The 12,098-nt window shown below is 43.9% G+C and overlaps 1 protein-coding gene across 1 annotated transcript in view; it reads left to right on the top strand.

The window, feature by feature from the left end:
* The first annotated feature begins 318 nt into the window (after positions 1-318).
* The window catches only part of clic4 (chloride intracellular channel 4), a 31,214-nt gene continuing 19,434 nt past the window's right edge, over positions 319-12,098 (top strand). Inside the window, exon 1 of the mRNA XM_020488172.2 lies at positions 319-870. Within this exon, the coding sequence (XP_020343761.1) occupies positions 802-870 (69 nt within the window). The 5' untranslated portion in view covers positions 319-801. The remainder of the gene's footprint in view (positions 871-12,098) is intronic.

The raw sequence follows: 12,098 nt of genomic DNA, 5'->3' as shown, positions 1-12,098 counted from the left end.
GACACAGCCCTTAGCCATGGTATCCCCGAGGTGCCTTATTGCTGTTATGAACAGGTTTCCAACGTAATTAGAGCAGTAAAAATAAACATTTTGTCATACCCGTGATATACAAGAACAACCCTCAGCCGTGGTATATTGGCCATATACCACACCCTTGCCAAAGCATAAATGCTGAACAAAATTGCTTGGCTACAGTTGTTTAGATTGGTCTGCTAATACTAGTAAAGGCCCAGTGCACTACTTTTGTGCTAAAAAAATATTTTGGTTTATTGCAAGCACCCTCAGCACCCCTGCTTCCCGCGGCTGTGGATGCAAGGCTCTGCACTTTGCCCAAAGGCGCATGCCGCACAGAGAGCGCAGCAGGCATCCTTCCTCCATCAAGACTCCTCTCTGAAACCCTGCCCACATTTGTATTGTTTGCTCTGCAGAGGACATCACGCCTTTAAATATTCTTCCCTCCCGTCCTCCTCTCTTCATCCTACTCCAGCACTCAAGCAATCAAAAATACTGAAGAGTCAAAGGGATCAACGATCGCTGAACACCGAGGAAAGCGGTCAGTTTTGTAGACTGGCTGCACCAATAGCACATTGCTATATTCGTGGTCGACTTTCTCCTCCCAGCACCTCAGCACTCTTGTGTGAGAATTGCAGCGATTGTCCAGCTGGTCACTAGCCTTGGAAAAGCTGTTATCCGAATACTGCGCGGAAAGAGGGTGGCGAAGAAGAGCGAGTAGGCTCAAGATACCAGTTTGTTGGAAAATAATATATATTTCATTTGGAACATTTTTAAGTTTAGTTCACAATGTCTCTGTCTGTACCCCATAATGGAATCAAGGCGGATAACGAACCAGTTATCGAGCTCTTTGTGAAGGTACGTCCCTGAATAGATTGTCCAGTAGCAGGCTCTCTTTCGGGCCGTCGCATTCGGCATTGAGAAAAGTTTAGTTTGTTAATGATCAATATTCTTCTGAATAATAAGTTAGCATAATTATTATTAAGCCTAAATTGACAAATATGTTTAGTAGTTTGTGGATTTATCAGTAGAAAAATATATACTTGTATTTATTGGAGTGCGTAGGACAGTTACAAAAGTGGGCTGTCCTTATTTATGTACCATTTGGTTTTAGTTATATTGCTGCCATTTGCTTGCAAAAACGGTTGCCTGGAGAAGCGTAGTTTACTGTACATAGGTCTACACAAGTCAACGAGTCTTGCAAATAACATGGTGATAAGTTTGCCCAAGCGTTTTAAGATTTGTCACAATTTCAGTAGGTTCATTTTTTTTTTAAAGAAACTTCTCAATGTGTGGCCATGTGGTTTTATGTCAGACGTGTAGGGCGGATACCACGGCCCTCTTCTCCCATCATAAGAGGGAGAGGAAGAAAAAAGCATCTCCCCTTTCAAGTGTGTCTTGATTTGGTACACTTTTTTTAATGAATAAGCTTGAATTGTAAATGTAATTGAAAGTTCAGCAATAGCCCTTAAATCAGCGGAACATTGTTGATTTCAATCAATCGATAAACCATACATTGTAGCACGGTTTGGTCGCATTGTGGTCAAAATAATTGCTGCCCTAGACTTAAATACAAGATTCCGGTCGTGGGATATCTGGGAGCTTAGTTGTTATTTTGTCATGTCGAGGCATACTTGAAAGGGGGATGAAACTTGTGATATTTGTCAATTGGAGAGAGAATGAATATCTATACAACTACTGTCATATGTTTATTATTAGGTCCTGCTTAGGCTGATAGTGATGGTGTTGTGGTGCAAATAAATGCAACAAAACAGACTTTCCCCTCCTCAAGTTTATAAGAAGTCGGAGAGTAAACTTCTGAAATTTACACAGGAAAGGGAAAGAAGCATTTGGCCCCCACAATATTCTCCCTCACCAAGTCTGCCAGAATGAGGATACCTCCCCCTTCTTAGTTGGCATACATTAGCGATGAAGTAATACAGCTTGTAGTGTATGTGAGGAAGCTCTTTGAACTTGCATTTCGATCAATCTAAAGTTACTCATTTAAAAAAAGGTATATGAACTAGACTAGAAAGTTTGGGACATCAGACTGATATCTGACATATTTTATAAACTCCCATTAACCCTGTTTGTGATCTGTAAATGCTTTTAATTTTCTTCTGCCAGTTGCTTGGCAGAGCGGGAAACGAGCGGGAGAGGGAAAACAGGACGAGGGGGTGTGACCCCGGGGGAATGGAGGGGTGAGAGGGTTTGGGGGCCTGAATTCAATTAGGGGAAAAACGTCAGAGGCCTTTTGCCTGCAAACAAGCTTTAATGGTGATGTAAACTCACTGCCCCCCTCCAAGCAGTGTTTCACTAGTGATTATGATCATCACTGGTTATGATGCTGCTGACAGTGAGATCTTGATACATGTGTCTATTTTCTGCATGAAATGGGTGAATGGCAATAGACAGACTCACGATCTGTCAGATCGTTAACATTTTGTAACATGACTGCAGTTATGGCGGACACAGGATCTGGCAGTCTGCCTTCTTCATCGGCATGTGTGAGAAAGGAGACGGAGACAACTCTAGACCTAATTGTTATCACAGATTGGTCAAAAACTCTTTGCCCAGTTCTGTTCTGTGCTTGGCTTCAGTAGACAGATGGGATCTCTCTCTTTCTCTCTCTTTATCCTCCTTTGTTCCCATCTACTGACACAGAGGTGATCTTCAGCGTCCAGGAGAGAGGCCTTTGTTGAGGGAGGATGAGTGTTTTGTATTGATAATGCTGGACTGTTTGCCTTTGGCCACTGGGCTTTCACTGCATAACAGAAGACAGGGTGGTGTTAGCGACAGCCAGCTACGGCTAGCTAGCTACCTCAGAGTGAGCCACCCCTCGTATTCAGGAGCAGTTACATCATCCCTGGTGACGCCACACATGTGGCTATAACCACTCTCCCGCACCTCTCCCTCTGTTACTGTGTTGTGTGATCTTTCTCTGCTGCACTTGTGTACACAAGATCTTCCCCCATTGTCCGGGTGTGTGAAACATAGTAAACTAAAATCCAAATGCTAATTTGAGTGTCTGGGATTTTCTACTCACACTGTTTACTGTTGGTTTAGCGAGGAGTCTATGGAAATCGTTTGGATTGTAGAAGTGAGTTCAGACCTCAAGGCTTTATAGATGCGGAATTGCAGAATTAACCTGACGTCAATTTAAACCTTGATCCCCTGCAGATTAATTATTATTTTACAGTAGGCCTACACATACAAGGAGCAGTAGTGCTAGCTGGCATGTTGAGGAGTGTGAATTCTAAGTAAATGGTGTTCATCTCAGTTGGCTCTTGATTCCTCCTCATAGCAGTCAAATAGGTAGTTAGCAATGTCTGCCATCTGTTTGCTCATATGAGACAGTTGGTTTGCAAACTGTAATTGGGATATCTGGCCAAGAGAAAGTTGAACCCCACGTGGTTATGCAGAATGATACCCAGCCTGAGATTTTAATGAAGGCTTGAAGACTCCATTGGTGTCATTTTGATGGCTCAAATCCCATCTGACCCCTACTGTACCCATCCAGCCCTACCACACCTCAGGCTGAATCATCCCTCCTGACTACCCTCCCTGGAAGTGTGGTCACTTTTCCTTGATGACTCATATTATCTCGAGACTCAGGGCATCGGCCATTTATAGGCAGACAAATGCACAATGGCCTCTCAATCACCCAACACCCATATACCTTAGTTACTGAATGAAACATGAAGCAATACAGATGACTCCACAGATGAAACCAGAAATGACATGCTTTCAATCTTTAGTTTGTATGTTACATTTGTATGCTGTCTCTCTGCCAGCAAGTTTGCCAAGGGCAAAGCTATTTCATGCTGGGATAAAGGCACAACTCCACCGCCTATCAATAATGACAACAGTGACAATACACATCGGAAGTAATCTGCTATGTCCCTGTCTGTGTTATGTGCTGCTGGAGAGAGTCACACGGACACCATGGCAACAGAGCCCAATAATGTACCATTCACTGCTTTTTAAAGAACACCTGCAGGGATGTCTTCCCAGGATAACATCCTGAAGGTCAGCACACTTCTCCCTCAGTCTCAGACCAGAGAGATGTCACGGAAAGAGCTGCTCATGTCCTGCACTTCTCTCCCAGTACTGTCTCCGTGTCTGAAATGTCTCTGTATTTGTAAACTCAGAAAAAAACAAAAGTCCCTTTTTCAGGACCCTGTCTTTCAAAGATATTTAGTAAAAATCTAAATAACTTCACAGATCTTCATTGTAAAGGGTTTAAATACTGTTTCCCATGCTTGTTCAATGAACCATGAACAATTAATGAACATGCACCTGTGAAATGGTCGTTAAGACACTAACAGCTTACAGATGGTAGTCAATTAAGGTCACAGTTATGAAAACCTAGGACACTAAAGAGGCCTTTCTACTGACTCTGAAAAACACCAAAAGAAAGATGCCTAGGGTCCCTGCTCATCCGCGTGAACGTGCCTTAGTCATGCTGCAAGGAGGCATGAGGACTGCAGATGTGGCCAGGGCAATGAATTGCAATGTCCGTACAGGGAGACAGGACGGACAGCTGATCATCCTCGTAGTGACAGACCACGTGTAACAACACCTGCACAGGATCGGTACATCCGAACATCACACCTGCGGGGCAGGTACAGGATGGCAACAACAACTGCCCGAGTTACACCAGGAACGCACAATCCCTCCATCAGTGCTCAGACTGTACGCAATAGGCTGAGAGATGCAGGACTGAGTGATTATAGGCTTGTTGTAAGGCAGGTCCTCACCAAACATCAACGGCAATAACGTTGCCTATGGGCACAAACCCACCGTCGCTGGACCAGACAGGACTGGCAAGAAGTGCTCTTCACTGACGAGTCGCGGTTTTGTTTCATCAGGGGTGATGGTCGGATTCGTTTATCGTCGAAGGAAAGAGCGTTACACCGAGGCCTCTACTCTGGAGCAGGATCGATGTGGAGGTGGAGGGTTTGTCATGGTCTGGGGCGGTGTGTCACAGCATCATCGGACTGAGCTTGTTGTCATTGCAGGCAATCTCAACGCTGTGCGTTACAGGGAAGACATCCTCCTCCCTTATGTGGTACCCTTCCTGCAGGCTCATCCTGACATTACCCTCCAGCATGACAATGCCACCAGCCATACTGCTCATTCTGTGTGTGATTTCATGCAAGACAGGAATATCAGTGTTCTACCATGGCCAGTAAAGAGCCCAGATCTCAATCCCATTGAGCACGTCTGGGACCTGTTGGATCGGAGGGTGAGGGCTAGGGCCATTCCCCCCAGAAATGTCCGGAAACTTGCAGGTACCTTGGTGGAAGAGTGACGGTAACATCTCACAGCAAGAATTGGCAAATCTGGTGCAGTCCATGAGGAGCAGATGCACTGCAGTACTTAATGCAGCTGGTGGCCACACCAGATACTGACTGTTACTTTTGATTTTGACCCCCCCTTTGTTAAGGGACACATTGTTCAATTTCTGTTAGTCACATGTCTGTGGAACTTGTTCAGTTTATGTCTCTGTTGTTGAATCTTGTTATGTTCATACAAATATTTACACATGTTAAGTTTGCTGAAAATTAACGCAGTTGACAGTGAGAGGACATTTCTTTTCTTGCTGAGTTTATTTGTATTTCTCATGGTTCCCCATTAGCTGCTGCCAAAGCAGCAGATACTCTTCCTGGGGTCCAGTAAAATTAAGGCAGTTTATACAATTTTAAAAACATTACAATACATTCACAGATTTCACAACACACTGCGTGCCCTCAGGCCCCTACTCCACCACTAAAACGTATCTACAGTGCTAAATCCATGTGTATGTATAGTGTGTATGTTATCCTGTGTGTGTGTGTGTGTGTGTGTGTGTGTGTATGCATGGGTGTCCGAGCTGTGTGCCAGTAGTTTAGACAGACAGCTCGGTGCATTCAACATGTCAGTACCTCTCATAAATAAAAGTAGTGATGAAGTCAATCTCTCCTCCACTTTCAGCCAGGAGAGATTGATATGCATATTATTAATATTAGCTCTCTGTGTGCATCCAAGGGCCAGCCGTGCTGCCCTGTTCTGAGCCAATTGCAATTTTCCTAAGTCCTTTTCTGTGGCACTTGACCACACGACTGAACCGTAGTCAAGGTGCGACAAAACTAGGGCCTGTAGGACCTGCCTTGTTGATGGTGTTTTTAAGAAGGCAGATCATCGCTTTATTATAGACAGACTTCTCCCCATCTTAGCTACTAATGCATCAATATGTTTTGACCATGACAGTTTACAATCTAGGGTTACTCCAAGCAGTCATCTCAACTTCCTCAATTTCAAAAAAAAATTGTACAAGATTTTTTTGAGGTTTAGGGTTTGGTGAGTGTTTTGTTCCAAATACAATGTTTTTAGTTTTATAAATATTTAGGGTTAACTTGTTCCTTGCCACCCACTCTGAAACTAACTGCAGCTCTTTGTTGAGTGTTGCAGTCATTTCAGTCTCTGTAGTAGCTGATGTGTATAGTGTTGAGTCATTCTCATACATAGACACTATCTATGGCTTTACTCAAAGTCAGTGGCATGTCGTTAGTAAAAATTGATAAAAGCAAGGGGCCTGAACAGCTACCCTGGGGAATTCCTGACTCTAACTTGATTATATTTGAGAGGCTTCATTAAAGAACACCCTCTGTGTTCTGTTAGACAAGTAACTCTTTATCTACATTACAGTAGGGGGTGTAAAGCCATTACACATACATTTTTTTTCCAGCAGCAGACTATGATCGATAATGTCAAAAGCTGCACTGAAGTCTAACAAGACAGCCCCCACAATCATTTTGTCATCAACTTCTCTCAGCCAATCATCAGTCATTTGTGTAAGTGCTGTGCTTGTTGAGTGTCCTATAAGCATGCTGAAATTATGTTGTCAATTTGTTTACTGTTAAATAGCACATTGCATGTGACTCCATGTAATGTGAGATCTTCCATCAAAGGTTAATAATAGTTTGGCATGAGAATTATTAGGAACATATTTGAATAGCTTGAATATGTTTTGTTTAATCATTGCCTCTGCTTAGTCATGTCATTATGTTGTAAGATCCAGTTAAAACACCATCAATAAACGGAACTGTTTTTTGGCCTCACAAGTATATTCTAGTATTAACTTGCCCTCAACCTTTTTTTCTGCATGTCAATCTTAATTTGCCCCTGAATCTTTCAGCGTAAAGACAGTCTTTCTACCCCGGGGTGACAATTTGAAGCCAATTGAGAGTAGCCAGTTTTTATAGTCAAATCAATATAGCAGTTTATTCTCCCCAAGCACTATTGTACTGCTGCAGTCAGCATCATGAGTTAGGGGACAAAGATTAATGGTCTGTTGTTGTGTAGCGCTGCTGTTAACTGTGAGCAGTAGCTCTTCTCTGCACTATGGACTTGCTCCTCCAGCATCTGGGCTTCAAAATGCTTCATCAATGAAACTGTCAGGACTGGGCCTTGGCCAAATGGACCCAGCAATGTACCACAACACAAGATTAGGGGGATTTCTTATGATACTGTGTGTCTGTGTGCTCATGCCATCCTGTTCAGAGGAAAGGCTTGGTGCCTGTTGGGAGGAAGTTGCCATTTTAATCCTTCTGGTCCCAAGCAAGCCCTCTGCTAATGAGGCATTTCTCTTGTAGACCAATGACAGGAAACAAGATTGACTTAGAACAACAAGAAATGAGGGAGAATGATGGATAGGGAGTGAGAAAATGGAGAAGAGAGGGGGGAACATAGCAAAGGGTTTAGGATGTGTTGGGAAAGGGCAGGCAACAATTTGGACAGAAATACAACTTTATAGATCAGATTTAAACAAGTTTACAAATAGACATGGCCTCTGACATCTTTAGCTCTCTGTTACATCAACTTCGTTAAGAGGGTGCTCGAGTGCTCAACCTCAGAGATGAGGGGAATCTACCCTCGGGGCAGGCAGTGTAACCCAATCTGTCACTACCCGATCCCCTCTGCTCATGTTTCACATGCTGCCTGCATCCTCACAGCAACACACTAGTAAAATGAGCGACAGTGAGCCATGCCTAGTGTAGATAACCCTTAGTGAGCTATCCAAACAGAGAGTAGAGTAGCAAGGGACCAACCGGACCCATCCCTCCAACTCCCTCCTTCACTCTATCCACATCAATTTCTCTGTAATTTAAAACCATGTTTGGTTTTCAGTGTCAGTGGGTGAACTGTTCTAGCCACTAGGTCCATAGTATGGTAATTATACAATTGACCTTATACTTCTACACCTTTTACAATCGTGTGGATGGGCTACTCAAGTCAACCACTTACAGTACTTGGCATTGTTACTGTAAGAATGAGCTCATAAGCTTTGGGACATCTTTGTGTGTGTGCCAGACTCTGGATCAGAATGAAACGCTACAGTAGGTGAAAGGTGGGTTGTCTGGTGTTCTGGCCAGTTGGACCAAATGCTTAAAATGAGCAATGAGGCTAGTGTTTGTTTGTGTGTCCATGGTGCAGGCTTAGCTGCCATGTCAAACTGGCTAACCCCCATAGTACAATGTTTGAGCCAAAGGGTGGTTCTTTAAAGTGGTCTAGACTAGCCATCTTTTCAGGGAACCACCATATTTTGTATTGATGTTGCCTCTATCATATGCATGTTGAACAGTGGAGGCTGCTGATGGGAGGATGGCTCATAATAATGGCCGGAATGGAGTGAATGGAATGGTATCAAACACAGTGTTTTCATCTGTTTTATACCACGCCATTTCAGCCATTATTATGAACCATCCTCCCCTCCCCAGCCTCTATTAATGTTGAAGACTACATGTAGTGTTTTAATGATGTGTGTGTACAGAGTGAGTGGGACTGGGATGGTCGGTGAGGAATGCAGTGTGTGTCTCGGAGTCATCTGTCTGGGGTCTGTTATTTTGTAAGGCGGTGGGGAGTCACAGCACAGCCTGACCTCAGTGTTTGTGTTGGAACAAACTCTTTAAACGACAGTCACAGGGAGATGAGCAGAACGGTTTCATCTTCACATCTCCTGCACCTGTCTCTTGCTTTTTCTCCCTCCCCTGTTTCTGTCTTATTCTTTGCTTCTTACTTTACTTGAGTCATGTTTCACTCAACTTCATCCCTGACTTTCAGTTATAATTTCATACTGTGTTATTATTCTTAACCTGGAGAGAGTAATGGGTCATATTACTGATAACTCAGTCAGCTAAATTTGATCCCTCTCCACCCCTCGGTCAGTGTCCCAATTAACCTTTCATGTTGCAAGCCTAACCTCCACTACCTCTGTAGGCCTGTCTGTCTGGGAGACGTTAGGTTCTGTCTGTGAGATGTTTGGTTTCCACTCCATGACGTCCACATGATTCAGAGGCACACCAGGGTGTGTTGCATTTCCTTCCCTTAGGGTCTGACTCCTCCACACTCTCATCCTTTGGACCACAGACCTAGCCACAGCCACCCAGCCATAGCCAAGTCCGCCTTTGTCCCAGCCCTTCCCTTCCAAGTAACAGGCCCACCTCAGCCTACTCTGCCGATACCAGTCCACCAAACCAAGCCCAACTTCAGCCAGCCCAGTCCTCCCAGGCCAGCCCAGTCTGCATGCTTGTCCAGCCCAGAGTAGACGTGACATAACATGATGTGGCCCTTCCCAGAGGAAATTCCTCCCGTGTCACTGGGAGAGAGACGAGAGGAGAGCAGCAGAGCACTTGTTGGCCAGCCGGCCAGCTCCATATTTGGTAAAAGTGTGGCTTGAATTTGAGCCCACCCAATTTAGAATGTTAAGTGTGAGTGAAGGGGAGGATATGACCGTCATTTTACTAAAATTAGGCCTGGAGCAGACTGGGCAGAACTCTCCAAAGGAAAAACAACAGACATGCTACCAGTCCCGGTCTAAAGCTTTGATCTCCCACCACTTTGGTTGAGTGGAGTATTTTGGCCTCAATGATGAGGACTTTTTAAAAGGTTAGGTGGATGATCGTTATTACAAAGGCACTGATGAAAATGACCTGACTGGTAATTTATACAATCCCTAAAGTGAGTTGCTGAGAGAGAAGGAGGCGGAGTGGGACATCTCATGATTTTCTTGCTGATGTTCCTAGCCATAAAATGTTATGGGGCGTGAGAAAAATACACTGTTTGTGTATACCAGTTAAAGGGCTGAGTTGCCAGTTTATTAAAATATCCTGAAGCTAACTACAGTGCATTCAGAAACTATTCAGACCCCTTCCCTTTTTCCAAATTTTGTTACGTTACAGCCTTGTTCTAAAATGTTATAAAAAATGTTTTATCCTCATCAATCTACACAAAATACCCCATAATGACAAAGCCAAAACTAGTACATTTTTAAAAATATATTTTATTACAAATAAAAAACAGATACCTTATTTACATAAGAATTCACAACTTTTGCTATGATACTCGAAATTGAGCTCCAGTGCATCCTGTTTCCATTGATCAAATATTTTAATTTTTTATTTCACCTTTATTTAACCAGGCAGGCTAGTTGACAACAAGTTCTCATTTACAACTGCGACCAGGCCAAGATAAAGCAAAGCAGTGTGACACAGACAACAACACAGAGTTACACATGGAATAAACAATAAACAAGCCAATAACACAAAACAAGTCAATGACACAGTAGAAAAAAATAGTCTATAAACAGTGTGTGCAAAAGGCATGAGGAGGTAGGCAATAAATAGGCCATAGTAGCGAAGAATTGCAATTTAGCAGATTAACACTGGAGTGATAAATGAGCAGATGATGATGTGAAAGTAGAGATACTGGTGTGCAAAAGAGCAGAAAAGTAAATAAAAACAGTATGGGGATGAGGTAGGTAGATTGGGTGGACTATTTACAGATGGACTATGTACAGCTGCAGCGATCGGTTAGCTGCTCAGATAGCTGGTGTTTAAAGTTGGTGAGGGAAATATAAGTCTCCAGCTTCAGCGATTTTTGCAATTCGTTTCAGTCACTGGCAGCAGAGAACTGGATGGAAAGGCAGCCAAATTAGGTGTTGGCTTTGGGGATGATCAGTGAGATATACCTGCAGGAAGGTGCGCTACGGGTGGGTGTTATAATCGTGACCAGTGAACTGAGATAAGGCGGAGCTTTACCTAGCGTAGACTTATAGATGACCTGGAGACAGTGGGTCTGGCGACGAATATGTAGCAAGGGCCAGCCCACTAGAGCATACAGGTCGCAGTGGTGGGTGGTATAAGGTGATTTGGTAACAAAATGGATGGCACTGTGATAGACTGCACCCAGTTTCCTGAGTAGAGTATTGGAAGCTATTTTGTAGATGACATCGCCGAAGTCGAGGTTCGGTAGGATAGTCAGTTTTACGAGGGTAAGTTTGGCGGTGTGAGTGAAGGAGGCTTTGTTACGAAATAGAAAGCCGATTCTAGATTTGATTTTGGATTGGAGATATTTAATATGAGTCTGGAAGGAGAGTTTACAGTCTAGCCAGACACCTACGTATCTATAGTTGTCCACATATTCTAGGTCAGAACCGTCCAGGGTGGTGATGTTAGTCGGGCAGGCGGGTGCGAGCAGCGAACTGTTGAAAGGCATGCATTTGGTTTTACTAGCGTTTAAGAGCAGTTAGAGGCCACGGAAGGAGTGTTGTATGGCATTGAACATCATTTGGAGGTTAGTTAGCACAGTGTCCAAGGAAGGGCCTGAAGTATACAGAATGGTGTCGCCTGCGTAGAGGTGGATCAGGGAATCACCCGCAGCAAGTGTGACATCATTGATATATATACAGAGAAAAGAGTCGGCCCGAGGATTGAACCCTGTGGTACCCCCATAGAGACTGCCAGAGGTCCAGACAACAGGCCCTCCGATTTGACACACTGAACTCTGTCTGCAAAGTAGTTGGTGAACCAGGCGAGGCAGTCATTAGAGAAACCAAGGATATTAAGTCTGCCAATAAGAATTCGGTGATTGACAGAGTCATAAGCCTTGGCCAGGTCAATGAAGACGGCTGCACTGTACTGTCTTTTATCGATGGCGGTTATGATATTGTTTAGTACCTTGAGCGTGGCTGAGGTGCACCTGTGACTGGCTCGGAAACCGGACTGCACAGTGGAGAAGGTACGGTGGGATTCAAAATGGTCAGT

This window comes from Oncorhynchus kisutch, linkage group LG7 (genome assembly GCF_002021735.2).
Source record: "Oncorhynchus kisutch isolate 150728-3 linkage group LG7, Okis_V2, whole genome shotgun sequence".
Taxonomy (NCBI): domain Eukaryota; kingdom Metazoa; phylum Chordata; class Actinopteri; order Salmoniformes; family Salmonidae; genus Oncorhynchus; species Oncorhynchus kisutch.
The sequence above is the reverse complement of the archived record's forward strand: the minus strand, read 5'-3'. Positions and strand labels throughout refer to the sequence as shown.